The sequence below is a fragment of the Panthera pardus genome, unplaced genomic scaffold, assembly GCF_024362965.1.
Source record: "Panthera pardus isolate Hobbes unplaced genomic scaffold, ASM2436296v1 HiC_scaffold_24, whole genome shotgun sequence".
Classification (NCBI taxonomy): Eukaryota; Metazoa; Chordata; class Mammalia; order Carnivora; family Felidae; genus Panthera; species Panthera pardus.
The window spans coordinates 33,551,563-33,570,104 of record NW_026526810.1 but is presented as its reverse complement, the minus strand read 5'-3'; the positions used below and the strand labels follow the sequence as shown (position 1 = coordinate 33,570,104).

At 44.6% G+C, this 18,542-nt stretch overlaps 1 protein-coding gene and 1 non-coding gene across 3 annotated transcripts in view; both read left to right on the top strand.

Annotated features, from left to right (window-relative positions):
• SNX1 (sorting nexin 1) overlaps window positions 1-17,779 on the top strand; it is a 44,005-nt gene extending 26,226 nt beyond the window's left edge. The window contains exons 6-15 of one of the 2 annotated variants that reach the window (XM_019441833.2): window positions 851-992; window positions 1,701-1,779; window positions 2,228-2,303; window positions 4,946-5,059; window positions 5,246-5,339; window positions 6,828-7,033; window positions 9,810-9,953; window positions 10,526-10,606; window positions 11,083-11,154; window positions 12,211-17,779. In XM_019441833.2, the coding sequence (XP_019297378.2) occupies window positions 851-992; window positions 1,701-1,779; window positions 2,228-2,303; window positions 4,946-5,059; window positions 5,246-5,339; window positions 6,828-7,033; window positions 9,810-9,953; window positions 10,526-10,606; window positions 11,083-11,154; window positions 12,211-12,291 (1,089 nt within the window). In that variant the 3' untranslated portion in view covers window positions 12,292-17,779. Of the gene's footprint in view, window positions 1-850; window positions 993-1,700; window positions 1,780-2,227; window positions 2,304-4,945; window positions 5,060-5,245; window positions 5,340-6,827; window positions 7,034-9,809; window positions 9,954-10,525; window positions 10,607-11,082; window positions 11,155-11,741; window positions 12,173-12,210 lie in introns of those variants that run through there. The other variant, XM_019441832.2, reaches the window with a different exon arrangement.
• Window positions 15,577-15,741, top strand: LOC128773232 (U1 spliceosomal RNA). Its single transcript, XR_008417509.1, has one exon. It is a non-coding gene; the product is annotated as a U1 spliceosomal RNA (small nuclear RNA).
• Window positions 17,780-18,542: the final 763 nt, after the last annotated feature.

Below are 18,542 nucleotides of genomic sequence, written 5' to 3'. Positions count from 1 at the left end.
CACGTAGAAGAGTTTCTCTAGAGTGTATAAAAACAGGAGGAGTCCCCCCGGGTACTAGATAGAGCAGTTGTTGAGGAAAAGGAATATAAACTTTTGTTTTTGTTTCTGTTTTTTTTTAATACAAACTTTTAAAAAAGTCTTTGTACCAATTTATACTCCCATTGGCATGTGTGTAAAAGTTCCCATTGATATACTCCCCTGCTAACAACTGGCAAGGACAGCCTCCTTAGATTTTGCCTACCTGGTGAGTATTAAATCATCTGTCATTATGATATAGGCCTCATCTTTTTTGCTAGAAGCTTCCTTTATATTGTCTTACTACTACTTGTTGGCCTGCCCCCCGTGAGTTCTAGATCCTGTGACACTTTAGAGTTTAAAGTGTCTACAGTGTAGATATTTCACCTGATCCTCCCCCCTCTAGTCTGTCTTTTGTTTCACTGCTTTGTTTCCAGCGGCAAATACCCTTATAAGGCAGTGCAAGATGAATGGGTTGTAGGTGACCATAGATTTCCACTTTAAACTAGACTTCAACCTCTGTTTCCTTTTAGAACAAGTGTTCTCAACCTGGAAGTAGAACTGGATTTGAATTTAATTAGTTGCCTTTGTAATGCTATACGTTTTATTTTATGCATTTAATATTCTTATCCTGAGAAGGGCTCTGTAGACTTCCTGACAGAGGAGACTGTAGTTCAGAAGGTTTAAGAATCTCAGCCTTGGAGAAAGTTATTTGCCAGGTGGCTAAAGGACAGGGATCTGGGAAGTAAACTCCTTTCACATCAACCAGATGACTTTACAGATACTCATCTTCTATTTGAAATGATATTGCCTTGTGTTTTTTTCTGTCCCCAAGACGAGCCTACCAATGTTCAGGAGTAAACAGTTTGCGGTGAAAAGAAGATTTAGTGACTTTCTGGGTCTTTACGAGAAGCTTTCGGAGAAACATTCTCAGAATGGCTTTATTGTCCCTCCTCCACCCGAGAAAAGCCTAATAGGTAAGCATGTGGTCATTAATTCTGCCTGGATTTTTTCCTTTGCGTTCTTTCTGCAATATACTTTCTACTTATTATATGAGAATACTTCTCTTAACTGTGGAATCTTATGGTTAGGAAAGAAATATTTCCAATGTTTTCCTGTAAATCACATGAGGCCTAGAGAAATAGCATGTTTTGACATGTACTCTTTCCTTGAGTGCAGTAGGAGGCTATGCTTTGAGCTTTCACAGCTCTGTGTGTGTATGTGTGTGTGTGTGTGCGCGCGTGTGTGCGTGCACGTGTGGTGTTTGAGTTTGTATTGGTATCAGGAGTCTTAAATGATTCCTAATTCCTCCCGATTGAAATGTACTAAATTGGATGGAGGTTTGGGGGAGCTGAGGAACCTTCCCATTGCCATCAGTTGATGTTTGTTCATCTAGACTTAGAGTCCTGTGGCCCTTTTAGAAAACATATAATACTCTGCAAGTCCCAGAGTTGAGAACCTTCAGCACTCTGAGACTAGTTCCAAAAATGACTCTCATGTAAAGAATCTTTTGTTCATGTCTCCTCGCAACATAGAGGTGTAGAAGTGGCCTCTGGTTGTTTTTGGTAATGCTGTTCTCATTGCCTTTCCTTTTGTGGGCTTTCTCACAGGTGTTTGTTTGTTTTGTTTTGTTTTTTAATTCATGATGATTTACAGTTATTTTTACTTTTTAAATTCCATTCCAGGAATGACAAAAGTAAAAGTTGGGAAGGAAGATTCCTCTTCTGCAGAATTTCTTGAAAAACGGAGGGCTGCTCTAGAAAGGTAAATGCCATACATCCATTTTCCTGAGTAACATAAGAACAAGTGAAAAGCTGAAACAGACTTAATTATGAAACATTCACTTGAGTTAGTAGAGATGAGCCTTGACTGAATTAAAGATTCACACCTCTCTTAGCTCTCTAACCTTTCCTTGGTCTCTGACCTTCCCACCTTAGGAACAGACCATCTTCTTTTCTTTCCTCACCCTAAGTGAGCAGACAATGATATTCTCTTTTGCAGTCAGATATAATTGGCTCTGAGGTCTCTTTCTGAGCAGTTACTTTTCTTCTCTCTCTGGAAACGTGAAGAACATGAATTTGTGCTTATTAGCAGAGTCATATACTTAAGTGCCTTATCTGAGCACATTTTAAAGTAATGAAAGACATACGCTTGACACCCAAAACCTTGTGAGGCCAGGTTGACTAACCAGATAACTGCTTATACCCTGTAGGTACCTTCAGAGGATTGTGAATCATCCTACCATGTTACAGGATCCTGATGTCAGGGAGTTCTTAGAAAAAGAAGAGGTTAGTATTGTACAAACTGAATTTCATAATTTATATCTGCCTCTAGTGAAATGAAACTAATTCATTCAATATGCATTTAACCTAGTATAAGACTGTATCTTAATTTGTAAGCCCTCAAGAATGACAGGTAGTTTTCAGCCTTTGAAATAAAAGAAGTTCTGCCTGTAGTCAAAAGCAACGGGTTTTATTTTATTTTATTTTATTTTGTTTTGTTTTATTATATTTTATTTTTAATTTTTTTAATGTTTATTTATTTTTGAGAGAGAGAGACAGAGTGCAAGTAGGAGAAGGGCAGAAAGAGAGGGAGGCACAGAATCTGAAGCAGGCGCCAAGCTCTGAGCTGTCAGCACAGAGCCTGACGTGGGGCTCGAATTCACGAACCGTGAGATCATGACCTGAGCCGAAGTTGATCACTTAACTGACAGCCACCTAGGCACCCTAAAAGCAACTGGTTTCAGGAGTCAGACTGCACCCTGGTGTTTTACTGGAACAACACAGTGATCTGTTTGGCAAGTCCTTTGTATGTCTTTCATAGGTTATGACTTGGCTCAAATTGAATGCTTATTTTGTGCAAGGAGCTGGGGGGCGTTAGGTCAAAACCAATTACCACCGACCACAGAACTGCCATATAGCAAAAGTGTTGATTCAAGTAGACCGTCTGTTTTACAGGCTATGCATAGGCTATTCATGATTGTGAAAAACTGGAGATGGCCCAATTGCTAATAATTGAAGAATTAAGTATTATATATCAATACAGCAAATACTTTATTCTCGTCATAAAACAAAAAGTATACAGAAGCGTTCATATATATTCATTGGAAATCTATATTATAAGAATTACATGGGACTCCTGGCTGGCTCACTTGGTGGATCATGTGACTCTTGATCTGAGGGGTCATGAGTTTGAGCCCCATGTCGGATGTAGAGCTTACTTAAAAAAAATAATAATAATAGTAAGTGAAACTTGGTGCACCTGGGTAGCTCATTTGGTTAAGCGTCCAACTCTTGATTTTGGCTTAGGTCACAATCTCATGGTTGGTAGGATCAAGCCCCACATGGGGCTCCGCGCTGACATCATGGAGCCTACTTGGGATTCTCCCTCTCTCTCTGCCCCTCCCTCCCTCTCTCTTTCTCTCTCTCTGAAAATAAATAAACTTAAAAAATGAAATAAAATGTGAAACTTGAAACAGCAGGTATATAGAGCTATAGGAACATGTTAGTCAGTAAAGATCAAAAGCAACACTGGAATCAAATGATGTTGTATCCCATATGAAAGAAAAGTAGAAGGAAATAAGTGACAGGATAGGACTATCATTTTGTATTTATTTTTTCATTTTGTTTTTACTTTTATTTATTTTTTTAACTATTTTTTTAAGTTTTTATTTATTTATTTTGAGAGAGAGACAGAGCAAGCGAGAGAAGGGCAGAGAGAGGGAGAGAGACAATCCCAAGCAGACTTCACACCATCAACATAAAGCCCTATGCAGGGCTTGAACTTAGGAACCGTGAGGTCATGACCTGAGCCGAAACCAAGAGTCAGGTACTTAACTGACTGAGCCACCCAGGTGCCCCTGTGTTTTACTTGTTAATTTTTACTTAATTTGCATACAGTGTGAATTATGTTAATGAAGAAAATGGTACTAGCTATATGTGGTTTTTCCCCCCCAAATGAAATTTTTTAATTAAAATTTCTTTACTTAGTGATTAAATCTTTTCATTCCTCCTCTGGGGTTCCTGTATCCATTTTTCCCTTTTACCCCCTCATCCCTACCTCATACCCCTAAAACAGGGTTTATTGACAACAGCACTATTGACACTTTGGGCTGGATCATTCTTTGTTGTAGAGAGCTGCCTTGTGCGTTGTAAGTTTAGTAGCATCCCTGGCCTCTATCCACTAGATGCCAGTAGCATCTCCACCCCAGTTTTAACAACCAGAATTATCTACAGACACGGCCAAATGTCCCCTACGTATCAAAATGGCCCCAAGTTGAGAATTACTTGACTAACCATCCTGAGCACTAAAATCTAATTTTTCACTGTGGTATAATATATTTACTGTAGAGTCTTTAGCATTCCTTTCATACTTTAGGAAAGAAGTGGTAAGACTGAACCAACCAAATTGTTTCTAAATGTTTGGCATGGTTGGCTTAACAAGATCACCCCTAAAAGTAACCCCAATCTGAGTAAATAATGCTCCTGTCCTTAGACCTTTGTTCAAATGGAATCACAGCACAACTTTAGAGCCTCTCGACCTTAAGTCCAGCTGTGTGCAGAGTATGCTTATCCAAAGGATCTCGTAACTTTTAACAAAAGCATGTTTGGTATTTAAGCAGTTCATGCCTGGGATAGCAGACCATCTCAACATGAGGTCACCTGGCTACATAACAATCTTACTGTATTTTCTTTCTGTACCCTATCTCAAAATGAAAACTTTGTTATTATGTTAAACATAGTCCTTTGATTTTTTTTCTTTCTATATGTGCTAGTTTACAGATGTGTCTAACTGCCTTTGAAAACAACAGTCTACATTTCAAATAATTGTTTGGCAACTTTTGGGCATGCCATCTGATGGATACTAATTCTTCTGAACCTAAAATAGGGGCAGAAGATAACTTGCCATCCCCGCCTTCTTGGTCTTGTAGCTGCCACGCGCCGTGGGTACCCAGACATTGAGTGGTGCTGGTCTCCTCAAGATGTTCAACAAAGCCACGGACGCAGTCAGCAAAATGACCATCAAGATGAATGAATCAGACATTGTGAGTAGCCCTGTGCCTCTCGGCTTCCCCTGCCCCCTCAGTCTTATGGGTCAGAAGCCCTGAGAAATCCTGACATTTCTCAGATTAGAGACTTATCTTTTAAGGTAATTCAGTCCCTTAAGGAAACCCTGTGCTGTATGCCTATAGGATTCCCCTCCATTAAAGATCTGGACTTGTGTGTTTCAGTGGTTTGAGGAGAAGCTCCAGGAAGTGGAGTGTGAAGAGCAGCGCTTACGGAAGCTGCATGCTGTTGTAGAAACTCTAGTGAACCATAGAAAAGGTAACAACCTCGGAAATGCACTCGGAGCTGGAGATGTCTCCAGTGAGCTATAGGTGGGAGGGCATGCTGTTCCCAACCCTGTCGGCCATTCAAGTTGAAATTCTCAGCCCACCTGGTCCTTGATGTTCTCATCAAAAAGATACGCCCTGCACCTCCTGGCAGGAAACATGACTCAGCCACTGTGAGCATTGTGCCTTCTAGCTGGGAGGGGTGCAGGGGAACTGCCTCACATACAGCTTCACGTGGGACATGGACTTTAGTTGGTATGATTTGAATTGGTGGCTTATATCCAAAGTGATGTCACACACTTTAGCTACATGGTCAAATGGACAATATGTAAATTCAGGGAAACCATATATGTCTCCTAACCTTTCTTCACCTTTCTTTGGTGAGATTTGTCTAAGAGCTAGTAAAATTTGCCAAGTTTGAATGCTTTCCTTCTCTGCCTTAAACATGGTAATAATCAGGGGTACCTAGGTGGCTCAGTCAGTTAAGCATCCAACTCTTGATTTCAGCTCAGGTCTTGATCTCAGGGTGATAAGTTCAAGCCCGATACTGGGCTCCACACTGGGCATGAATCTTACTTAAATAAACAAACAAACATGGTAATAAACAGAAATCAAAACAGGCAGAAAACTGTTAAAATGAAGCCATTGTGAGCATTGGCAAAATATGGCCCAGCCCATGGGCCACACCTAGCCCTAGGCCTGTTGCTGTGAGCTAGGAATGACTTTTACATTTTTAAAGGGATGAGTGAAAAAAGAAAGTGAGGCCGTTATGTGATCCATAGACTTAAATCATCTAGCCCTTCCTAGAAAAAAAGTTTGTCCTGCTTTAGGACATGTAAGACTATGCAGTGTGCACGTACATTCACTCTCGTGCAAATAGACTAACAATGAGCTTTAACATAAAAATTAGAATCATTCCTTTGGGGGCGCCTGGGTGGCGCAGTCGGTTAAGCGTCCGACTTCAGCCAGGTCACGATCTCACGGTCCGTGAGTTCGAGCCCCGCGTCAGGCTCTGGGCTGATGGCTAGGAGCCTGGAGCCTGTTTCCGATTCTGTGTCTCCCTCTCTCTCTGTCCCTCCCCCGTTCATGCTCTGTCTCTCTCTGTCCCAAAAATAAATAAATGTTGAAAAAAAAATTAAAAAAAAAAAAAAAAAAAAAAAAAAAAAGAATCATTCCTTTGGCCTGTTTGCGTTAACTGGCCCCTAGTTCTCCAGGAATATTGAAGCTGCTGCTTCCAAGTAGGCTAGGCCTTAACTTGGTGAAACTTAGAACAGCAGATGTCTCTCCCTGCTCGTGTGACCACACTGCACTCCCCTCACTTTTCTAAGTACAGTTGGCTGTGGTGTAAGTGACTGGGTTGCAGAGCCCACAGTTGTTAGATATGCAGAAGGCAGCATTTCTAAGGCATGCCATGCAATGCCAGCTGACTTGTCCCTTTTCGTTTTGAGATAAGAGGCCTCTGCTGTCTTCCTCCTTCCAGAGCTCGCACTGAACACAGCCCAGTTTGCAAAGAGTCTAGCCATGCTTGGGAGCTCTGAGGACAACACAGCACTGTCACGGGCACTCTCCCAGCTGGCTGAGGTGGAAGAAAAAATTGAGCAGCTTCACCAGGAACAGGCCAACAATGATTTCTTCCTCCTTGCTGAGCTCCTGAGTGACTACATTCGTCTCCTGGCCATAGTCCGTGTAAGCTTCTGTTTGCTTTCCTCTTTTTCCTCCCCTTTATTTAATTTGCCTTTGTTTTCCTTTTCCCCTTCCCAAGAAATTTTCATCCATTATAGCTGGAAGTAGGTGTAACTTTTTTCTACTCTCAAGAGAGAAGGTATCTTGTGAACCAAAAAATCCATTTTAACTTTTAGCTAGTTATCACTATGTCATTTTTGAGGCCTTATAGCCAGTTTTTAAAATGCATTTGGAGAAAAGACTACTCTTGAATTTTCAGGTAGGCCCCTCCTTATTGCTAAAGCTGTACACAGTCCTCTATGCTCCTTTCTTCAAATGAGGCTTATTACAGACCTGCTGTCTTGGCCCCCTGGAGCAATGACTCCTCAGTTCTTTGGTCTTTGCCTCCTTAACAGTAAGCGGCGGCTTTGCCTTTCGTAAGAGCTCTTGCTGGCTTCCACTTGTCCTCTAATGTGGGCAGTCAGGTAACTACACGGAATCGTCTTGGCATTGCATGGAGGAGTGTGGCCACAGGGCTGAGAGAGCTTGTCACCAGAGTCCTTTGTGTGCTGTGCTGACCACACTGGTAACAACACTGCAGCCTACCTGTCAGATCTAGCACCTCACCTCTTCTCCTGATAACTGGGGCAGTCTGGTTTCCCATGACCTTTTAGAGCAGCCGAGGCAGCTTCAATGGGCAGTGATACTAGCTCTCACATGGTCTCCCTGAGACAGAGGAAAGAGCCAAGAGGGATCCTGGTGCCTGCCTTATAAGGGACTAAATCTGCCCCTTCTCCAGCTTGGGACCAAATCTGCCCCTTCTCCAGCTTGGGACCAGAATGAGCCTCTGAGTTGGAACAGAGCCACACTCACTCCCCATCCCCAGCATCTCCCCGACCAGGGAGCCCCTGTGTTGTCAAGAACCAAGCTGCTCCCAGGGCTCTCATTTCCTCTGTGGCAGAGTTGCTCAATAAAGCCTGTGAGGTCGCTAATTGTCTCCCTCAGCTGTTTGGTTTGCTGCTAACTCCAGAGTGTTGAGAGGCTGGAAAAATAACCTGCTTTGGAATTTGTAGAACTGGTCAGACTATGAAGGCTGGAGCACTACCTTAGGGAAGGGCCCTCTCTGGGAAAGTTTCAGAGGGGGGCATCGTTTGCAGCCTCAGGAGAGCATAGCTCTTGGATGTGACCCCCCAGGCATGAGAGAGGCCCAGCCTAGAGCTCCATGTAGGGACTGAGGCAACATGCTTGAGTGCAGAACTGCAAGCTGGGCTTCTCTTAGAGACCCTTAACCTGCCCTCTTCATAATCATGAGAGGGTGATGGGCTGGGGAGATGAGCAGATATTTCTTTTATGCTCTTCCCTGAACCTGGAACTGTACCACCCTTAGCCCAGAGGGTTAGGCTTGAGTCTTACGAGGTTACCCTTTACCTATACTTTGACATTGAGAGCTGCTTAGAAATTGCAAGTGAACAGCAGTGACAGTCAACGCCGGGGAAGGTGAATTTGGTGGCATTTCACTCCCTAAGGTTCAAACTTTGGCAAAGGCCTGCCCTAAGGAGACCTAGAAAACATCCAGAAAACTTCTGCAGAGAGCAAATTGGAGCAGGGCTGGGAGGCTGACCCCAAGTACAGATCTCTCATCCAGGCTGCCTCTTGAAGCTACTAAGCCAGTGGGGGTGGTGGATGGCTTGGTTACGCCAATAACTGTCTTCTGGAAATGTGATCGAGGGACTGGAAATGGTGAGGGGATGGGGTGCCTGGCTGGCTCAGTCGGTAGAGCATGCAACTCTTGATTTCAGGGCTGTGGGTTCGAGCCCCACGATGGGTATAGAGATTACTTAAAATAAGAATCTTTAGGGGTGCCTGGGTGGTTCGGTCAGTTAAGCACCTGATTTTTTATCTTAGCTCAGGTCTTGATCTCAGGGTCATGAGTTCAAGCCTCACATTGGGCTCCACGCTGGAGGTGGAGCCTACTTAAAAATGATAACAAAATTAAAAATAAAATAAATAAAAATAAAAATCTTAAAAAAGAGAAAAGAACTGGAAACTGGGAAAACCAGCAAGTGGACGTTGGGGAGCTTCTTGGGGGCCTTGATTTATCAGTTGAATATATGGATGGGATGGAAGCCGTGTGTGTCCCCATGGTAGCTTCAAGTATTTAGTTAAAGACTTGTTAAGCTAATCCTGTATACTATTTGGGTGTTAATTTAAAGGTTGCTTCCTTAGGTTGGCTTCCCTGGTATATCTCCCAGACTAAGCTAGGTCTCCAAGTTTGTTATTTTGAGATAGGTCTTCTGCTTGTTTACTCTGTACTCTGCATACTTGTAATTATTTATTTGCAATTATTAATATATGTCAACCTCTAACAAGCTCCATAAAAGTAGAACCACGTGTTTCATTCCCCACTGTATTCTTAGTTCCTGGCACATGGCAGGCAGGAGATCAGGAAAAGTACATAGACCCAGAGACTAATCTGAGGAAGGCAGTTCAGAAGCCATAGAACTAGGCACTGGCATCAGGCCACCTGCTGTGCTCCCAGCCATCCAACCTTGGAAGTAGCATGAAGCAGCATGGCACCGCCCCACTGGAGGCTTGGAGAAGAATCTTACAAGCTTGTGCTTTTTGATGTGAAGCTTCCAGCTGGGCACTAACATACGGCTGCAGAACCTGCCCTTGGTCAGTCCTTCTCTAGCACAGCTGCTGGGAGAGAGTCCCCCTGCCCCCCAAGCCCTACCCCAGGCAGAGCCAGGGGAGCTCCTGAAGGGCTGGTTGTGCTCTTCCCCAACCCCCACTCCCACAGGCTGCCTTCGACCAGCGTATGAAGACGTGGCAGCGCTGGCAGGATGCTCAGGCGACGCTGCAGAAGAAGCGGGAGGCTGAGGCTCGGCTGCTTTGGGCCAACAAGCCTGACAAATTGCAGCAGGCCAAGGACGAGATCTTAGAGGTGAGGCACACAGAGCAGACTGGCTCCTGAATGAGCCCGGGTCCCATCCCACCCAGATGCTTGAAACCACACAGCAGGCGAGAGAGCCGATTGAGTCTAAAGGACTGTGGCTGCTGGGGAAGCCTCTGAGAATGAGTCCAGGCTTGCTTTGAGGCCTGGCCCTTTTCCTCTCTTCCCATTCCACCCAGACTTAACAAATCCGATTCTCTGCAGGAGGGGTCGTGGGTGGGTCTGTGAAAAACTCCCAAGGCGATTCAGTATGGCAACAACTGAATTCAGTTCTCTGGAACTCCCAGCCTTTGTGGTGGGTACCTGAACCAGGGGCTTTGGGGTGCCAGAACTTTGAGACCAGGCCTGGCCTGGAGTACACAGCATCTCTTTTCCAGCCAGATGGCCTTCACCTAGACTTAGACTTACACACTGAATCTCCATATGGTTTCTAATCTTACCCAGAGGGGCAAACAGACATAATGACCAACTGAGGTCTCACATGTAGAATTGCTGTCCAAAGGTAAAGACTCAGTAATGATACCATAATATTAAGTGATCCTTTCTGTTCCCTTTCTTCCCAGTGGGAGTCTCGGGTGACTCAGTATGAAAGGGACTTTGAAAGGATTTCAACTGTGGTCCGAAAAGAAGTGATACGGTTTGAGGTGAGATAGAATATCCTACTTCTCACAAGTGTGCAGTGCCTTGTTTAGTGGTGGTGTTGGTTTTGTTCAAGTCTATTGAGTAGGGAGACCGATGAAAGTGCCAGTGACCTGGTAGTTGTGAACAGACGTGGCTGTGTGTGTGTGTGTTCATGTGTGTGTTCACATTTATGTTCTGAGGCAGAGTGGCTGTCCTACACTTGTTGCTGGACCAGAGAAGTTAAAGCTTGCAGCTTTCCTGTGTCCTCTGGTTCCCTTTTCTTTCTCCTGTCTTCCTCCACCTCCCATCCCCTGCCCACCATGCAAGAAAGCCTTGCAAGTCCTTGGCAGAAGCCATTTGGCTGGAAATTATAGCTATTCCAGCTGCTAGCTATAGTTTCTGAGGCTCTGTTTGGCCTTGGTCAGCAATAAACTCCATCCCATCAAGAGGGGTAGGAGCAACTGTCTGGATGATCAGTCTAGAATCCTGTCTCCTATAGAAAGAAAAATCCAAGGACTTTAAAAACCACGTGATCAAGTACCTTGAGACACTCCTGTATTCACAGCAGCAGGTATGTAAGTTATGCATGACTTTCATTCTCTATGCCTCCTCCAGAGGCCAGCTGCCTACCTGGGGCTTTGGTGATGGGATGGGCTGGGCTGGCTGTATTGCTCTAACATGGAGAATCTAATAGGGTCTTTTGCCAAGCAGGATATTGTAGCCCTAATCCTACAATAAGTTAGTTTTTAAGGACAAACCCTACCTCTCCCTGTAACCCCCCATGGTACCACCTAACCCTCTTAAGGCTGAGACCCAATCATTGTATTGAACAGTGGATCCCATTGTGAGGAGCTAACTGAGCTGGGCAAAGCTGTAGCCCCCACAGGGATGCTTCCTCCAGGGCAGAAGCAGGACTGTCTTTAGAGATTTCCCTTGTACTTGATGCTTCCTCTGAAGAGGGGTAAGATTGGCTGCCTGGCCAATCTGTCCCAGGGTCCACTCTCAGCCTAGCCATTTCCTCAGCTTGGCCTCAGCTCTGGCCTCCCTTTGGGTGGCTGAGACCACGGGGGAGTGTGTGGCCCTGTGCTTGCTCCCCTCCCAGGCTCAGTCTCTGCCACTAGGTGGGGGCACTTGCTCATTGTCCCCACTTCTTTGCAGCTGGCAAAGTACTGGGAAGCCTTCCTTCCTGAGGCAAAGGCCATCTCCTAATGGACCAAGGACACCAGAGCCCACCTGCCTGACGCTGCCTTTTTATACACTGTTCTCCACCTCTGCCGGACTCCAGTGATGCATCCTGCCTAGCCTGGACTTTATCCCTTCTTCCCTGCCCCCACGACCAACCTGTGCCCATTCTAACCATTACTCCATTTAGCTTCCATATATATTTTCTTACCTGAGAGAATAGTTTCTTGCTTTAAGCAAAAGACCTACACTAGGTGGTGGAGTTAGGGGATAGGGGTGGAGTATTGATATAAATATATAAATACAAATGTATATTTTTCAGGATGTGGTTAGGAACTGGGAATAACGTTTTCTGTTACTCCTGATGGTGCCATGAAAAGATTATGTAATAAAATATTTTAAAATCAGGTGACGTGACTCGGAATGGTGGTGCTTTTTGCTTTAGGCTGGGGAGCAGTTGGGAAACAGGTCCAGAATACTCCGAACAAAGAAGTTACCCAGGTATATTCTCTCCACAGGAGTTTAAGCTTTTGCTGCTGCTTCCCTATGGGACTAGAATTTCTTTTTTTCTATCTACCTCTGCTACATACTCTGAGGGTCTCTTAACCTGTTTAATTCTTATTCCTACTTTTTTAGGGAAGGAGTTGTAAAGACATCTCTTATAGTAAGAGGGACAATGGATTCTCCTGCGAAGGAGGCAGACTTTCTTTTATTCCTACCCTGTTTCCCTTAGCTGCCCAGGGCTCTCTCAGTCTTGCCCTCTGATAGCAGACTTCTGAACTTCTTTCTGCCAAGTCCCCAGTAGACCGATTCCTGTTAAAAGTGTAAAGAGCTGATAAGGACTTAACACTTTATCTCCGTTGAGAACAGAGCCAGCACTCTGCCTCTAGATCAGGTCATCCAAGAGATCCTAAACTGTTTGAGGTTCCAAGAAGCTTTACTCTCTGTGCCCAGGAGGTAGCATGCCAACAACAGGGCCTGAGTGTTGTCAGCTTAGGCCAAGGGCGTTCAAAGGGGTCTCTGTCCTGGCCTGGCCAGGGAGACTGGAGTCTCACATGCGCTGTTGCTGGGCTTCCCCTCAGCTGTGTCCACAGCTGCTTAAGCTGGCTGATCAGAATGGTCTGTGAAGCTGCTCTGTGGGGCAGGGTTGGCAGATTGCCTGCCATGGAACCTCGCCACTCCTGTCTGCCACCCCCCAGCCCCAGAGACGCCCCTTTCTGTGGGCATTCCAGGCCTGCTCTGTTAGTTCTCTTGGGTGGGTGGTTAAGGTTTGGGGAGGGACAGCCTGAGGCAAGAGAATGCAGTAAACAGCACTGATTTCCAGTGCACCAGCCTGGTGGGGGCAGGGATCCAGGGTGGGGGTGCAGTGCTGGCAAGTATTTTTTTCAACAGTTGGGTGTTTTGTTTTGTTTTGTTTTAGAAAAAGTCACTCAGTCTCTCCCTATCCCCCAATATCTTTATTAACACTCTTGATTTTTTTCCTTCCAGTCTTGCGTTTGCTTTTGCACAGTTGTAATAATACCCACGTGAAATATTTTGTATCCTTTTATCATTCAGCACTGTATATTTTGTAAGCATTTCTTCTTTATTGTTACATATCTTCACAAACTTTATTTAGAAGGCTATGTAATTTTAAGGCTTCCACAGAGTGCTTGTACCATAATTCTGACTCATCCCTTGTTGTTGGATTCTTGGTTGTTTGGTAAATTTTAAATTTTAATATAATTTAAATCTTCTAGAAAAGTTACAGGATATCACGAAGAATTCCCATATAGCCTTTACCCAGATTTACCAAGTGTTTACATTTTACCTTATTTGCTTTATGATTTATTATCTATGTTTACATATTGTATTTTCTGAAGCATTTGAGAGTAAATTGCAGACATTGTGCCCCTTTACCCCCAGATCTTTAGTATACATTTCCTTAAGAACAAGGACATCTCTCATAATTTACAACCATAAGTATGTTTATCAAAATCAGGAAGTTTGACAGTAAACTAATACTGTTACATAACCCATGGTCCATATTTAAATGTTGTCAGTTATCCCAGTGGTGTCCTTTATAGCTATTCCCTTTTTCCTGGTTCAGGATCTTGTGTTACCTTGAGTTGTAACATGCGATCACTTGTGTCTCTCTTAATCCAGAAGAGTTTCTCAGCCTTTCTTTGCCTTTCATTACCTTGGCATTTTTGAAGAATATAGGCCAGGTATTCTGTAGAATATCTTTTGACTTGGATTGGCCTCACGGTTCCGTGTGACTATATTAGGGTTTTGCAATTAGGCAGGAACATCACAGAAGTGATGCGTCCTCAGAGCATTTTAAGTTGGCACATGATGTCGGTCCCGTTAATGCTGAAGTTAACTCTGATCACTTGATTACTATTTTCCCCTTTGTAATTGACAAGAAATTTGTGGGGATGTACTTTGAGATCATGTAAATACTTTGTTCCTTCTCCAGTGTGCTTTTCTGGCTCCATAATCTACATTTACTGGTTGGCATTCTACTAAAGAAAAACATCCTTTCTCTCTACTTAATAATCTACTTGTTTATCAGTATGCATGAATGGATTTCTATGTTACTCAAAGTGCATTGCAAGCCCTTGCTGTGATTTACTTTGATTCTCAAATCATCCCAGATGATTTTTTTAACCTGTCCCCTTCATTTTTTTTTTTTTTAACACTTTTCTTACTTTCTGGCATAATAAAATGTTTCAGGCTTCTCTTATATCTTCCTTGCCCTAGCTCTGGAATCAGCCATTTCTCCACAGAGTCCTGATTTCTTTTAATGGAGAATTAAATATATATAGAAACCAAGATCTGCGTGCTGAGCGTGCTCATTGCTCCTGCAGTGTCATTGCTTCTAGGCTTTTGGCAGAGCAGGAAAGTAATGAAAGACAAAGATATGTAGCAGTAGCAAGAGAGAGAGATGACATAAAGAATTAGATATTAGAAAGCATGAATTCACACAGATCCTTATAGTCTAACCCCATTGGGTTTATCTAAGTCTTCTCCCTTTTCCATACTTGCAACTCTTCTCCAAAGAAACTTAATTGTAAAACTTTATCCTTGCTTTGTTGTATTCCATCCTGTGATCATCTTGATGCAAGTCTGTTATTTCCTTGGGATGGACTGTGGTTTCAGAACTTCCTCCTTAGCATCTGGCACTGGAGGTTGACAGGCCTGTGCATTTCTGTACAGAGCTTGCACACATGGAAACTGAGAAAGCAAACAGGTTAAGGGTACTGAGCCCAAGGCCTGCACAGTGGTACAAAAGATAGAGTCATTCTACCTGGGGCCTCAGGAAGAAGACGTTTGTAGAGAAGAGGATGCTTGAACTGTGGCTTAAAGGTGAAGAGGCATTTGCCCCTTCTGCTGGGCCCATTCTACCTCCCTGTCTCTTGACAGTGGGAGGTAGGCATCTAGGGAAATGTAGGTGGCTTGGTATGGTGTGGGTCAAGTCATTGGGCAGCCCACAGAGAGTGACAAGCAGGAACCAGATCACACTGCTTGATACAACTTGTGAAGCACTTGGCACAATTGCCCAGAAGGGTGGGGACCCACTGAAGGGACTCAAGCAGGGAATAACATGTTCACATTTGTGATTTAGACGCATCAGACTGGAGGCAAGGAGAGCAGCCATGTTCATCCCAGCCAGCCAGATTGCTGAGGAGGACAGAAGGGATGGTCTCTTGGAGAGGCTCAGAAGGTGGACGTGGAACCACTGGACACCTGGTCACTGATCTGAGAGAGGCCTGAGGGATGAGCTAGCCTGACTTGCAGGTTTCTGGCTGGAATTTCGGGATAGACAGTGAAGAGTACTTAGCAGGGAATATACCATGATCATGAAGGTGGTTTCCCCCAGGGCGAGGCTTATCCATTGCACTCTGGATGTGCTGACCCCTGCGATTTCCCCAAAAGTGGGGAACTCGACTGCATAATTTGTGGTAGTGGGGGACTACGTTCATGCTTCCCCCTGGGAGGGTGCGGTGGGGGAAGGATAGACAGTGAAGGGAGCCCTTAATGACACAGGCAACACAAGGCCAAGTAGGTTTGGAGCAGATGGGAGCAGAAGCCGTCAGTGCTGCCTGTGTCATGTAGCATAAGAGGCTCCTCTGAATGGGAAGGGAGGCCCATGCTGAGAGGTGGGAGAGAAACCTAGTGAAAGGAGGCTTTGTTTTATTTAAAGGTGGGTCAGACTTGGCATCTTAATAAAATTCAGAGGAGAGAAAGGGAATCGCTATCAGAGCTGTGTCTGGGGACAAATGCACAGAGCAGGGAGCCTCACTGCCAAGCAAGGAGGCGTGGAGAAGGAAGACAGGGTGGGGCAGAGAATATAGGTCTCCTGCTTGGTAATTAAAGTGTTTTCAAATAGAGATACCTGGTTTTCCTATTTTGAGTCAAGTGGTTTAGAGAAGAGGTGTGGAGACGAGTCTGTACTTCCCTACTTCCCCATGCATTATTTTCCCAAAGAATCTCTGGGCTTCAGAGTCTAGAGCATGAAACTTTGAGCTAGAGGGACCCCAGCATTCAATATGAGTACTGAGTGACAGATTAAATGAGAAGTAGGAATGATAGAAAGTGTCACTTACGCATAGGTATTTGTAACTTTGAACTCTGTCCAGAAGACTTTCATTCTGAGTGCACCTATAGCTGGGAACCATAAAGAAAATAAAGAATACCTTTGCAGCTTAAAGTTTAAAAACCAAGAGATGATAATGAAATCTGCTAAGGATGGGACCAGGAAGTGATTGAAGAGAGAGCATGGTGATGGAGGAGGGTCCGTTGCTGAGCATGGTTACGGCCCAAATGGGAGTGGAAACCATGGATTTTGAGGGACATCAGGTCCCAAAGTGGTGGAATTTTCTCCACAGCAGCCTAGGGGAGCAGGAGGAAAGGGGAAGATGATGGTGATCCCTCCTGGAGCAAAGAAGAACAGACCTTTGCTGCAATTGTCATGCACCTGAACTGAATGCCCTGTCTTTGGAGACACTGGCTAAGTGTCTTGTGGAGAGACGCTCCACGACTGGGGAGGGTCGGGCCCGAGCTGAGAGTTAGAAATGGGTGAGAACCACTCATCCGTGTCTACTGGCCATGGGAAGGGTGTGTACGTCATCTGCCAACGTCTTGTGGCACGAGATGTGTGGTTGATTTTGGCGCTCTCTGCCAAACAGTCAACTCTCCGAAGTGGTACGTCTTTGTCACTCCATGGTCCCCAGGAAAGATTTGGTCTCAAAATAGGCGCCAGATAGATCAAGGTTGAATGATCTCCAACTGCAGGTTCTGCCACCTGGCACTCCCAGTGTTCTCTGAGAGGATTCCCGCTCGCTTTCCTGTTTATGTCCTAGCGCTTCACAACAACGCCCGACCCCTGACAGAAACTGCCCCCAAACATGCTCATGCTCTTTGCTTCCTCAGTTCTGTGCAGCCCAGGCCTAAGGAGCCTTTTGTTAATGGTGGGCTTTGTACCTGACATGCCCTGTCTCGGTTCCCATCCCTCTCTTCAGTCTCAGAATTACACCTGTCTGAATGGGAGTGGAAGTAGATGGAGATGGAAAGCACTGGTAAACGTGTCAGAACATTCACGGGGGATTCCCGTAGACACGTCTAGAAACCAAGTCCATGAAGAAGACTGTGCAAAGGGGCCCATCTTAGCAAGGTGTACAGTTGTAAAAATTGAAATCAATCTCTGTACAGCAGGAAGGGATTAAATGAATTATGGTACATAATACGATTGGGTGTACAGTCATTGGAGATGATACATAGCTATATTCATTGACCAGGAAAACGTTTTTAAGTGAAAAAAGTAGGCTATAGAATTACATGTATAGTGTGGTGTAAGTTTATATAAAACTATATATATGGAACGAATGTTGATTGAATTGTTAACTATGGTTGCCCTAGCAGGATGGAATTCTGCATTATTTAAAATTTTCACAGTATTTTATGTTGCTTGGAATTTCTATGTATTTTTATGATCATAAAAATTAAATAAAGTGTTTTCATTATGGGAAAAATGCAGTGCATCCTTTGAGGCCTACTCTCTATGTACCTTCTCTGGGAAGCTTTCTTTGATGCACTTTCCATTCTACCCCCAGACTGGAACAGGAGACCACCTCCTCTGTCGCTCTGTCATCCTCTTAAACCTCTGGTCTTTCTCACCCTGTGTGCATTGTTAACTCTGAGATGATCTCATTAGCCTCTGGGGTTCTGAACTCCTTAAGATCATGGACTGTATTGTTCCTACCTATCTCCATGCTCCCTTCCACCCACAAAGGCAGCCTAAGGGGGCAATGGCTGCCATTCAGCTCTGGTGATTATTGTTTTAGGAGCCTGTGGGCCCAGATCTTGGGGGTTTTGAAGACATTCAGAAATCAGGCTTGATCTGGGGTTTGGTAGGCCGTGCTGTGGTTGGCAGGAATGGTGCTCCATCTTCCACGGGAGGCCTGCAGTCTGGGAGGTGATAGCCACCTGCCCCAAGGCTTGCCTCAGCCAAGATTCCTCCCCTTTGCCCTCGTTGGTTGTGGAAATGCTCCTCTGGCTATGATGGCCAAACCTCTGGGGCAGAAAACACCACTCACCCCCAAGGCTGGTCCCAGGGAGCCAGCTGCACAGCCTCCATAGGATGCATTTTGGGTCCAGAAAAATCACAGAAAAACCATTCAATCTGAGTTAGGACCTTTCCCTAAAGGGATGTGACCATTGTTTCCAAATCACTGCCCCCCTCCTAGCTTCAGAGCTCTCAGCTTCCTCTTCCATTTTGAGTGGCAGCAGTGATGA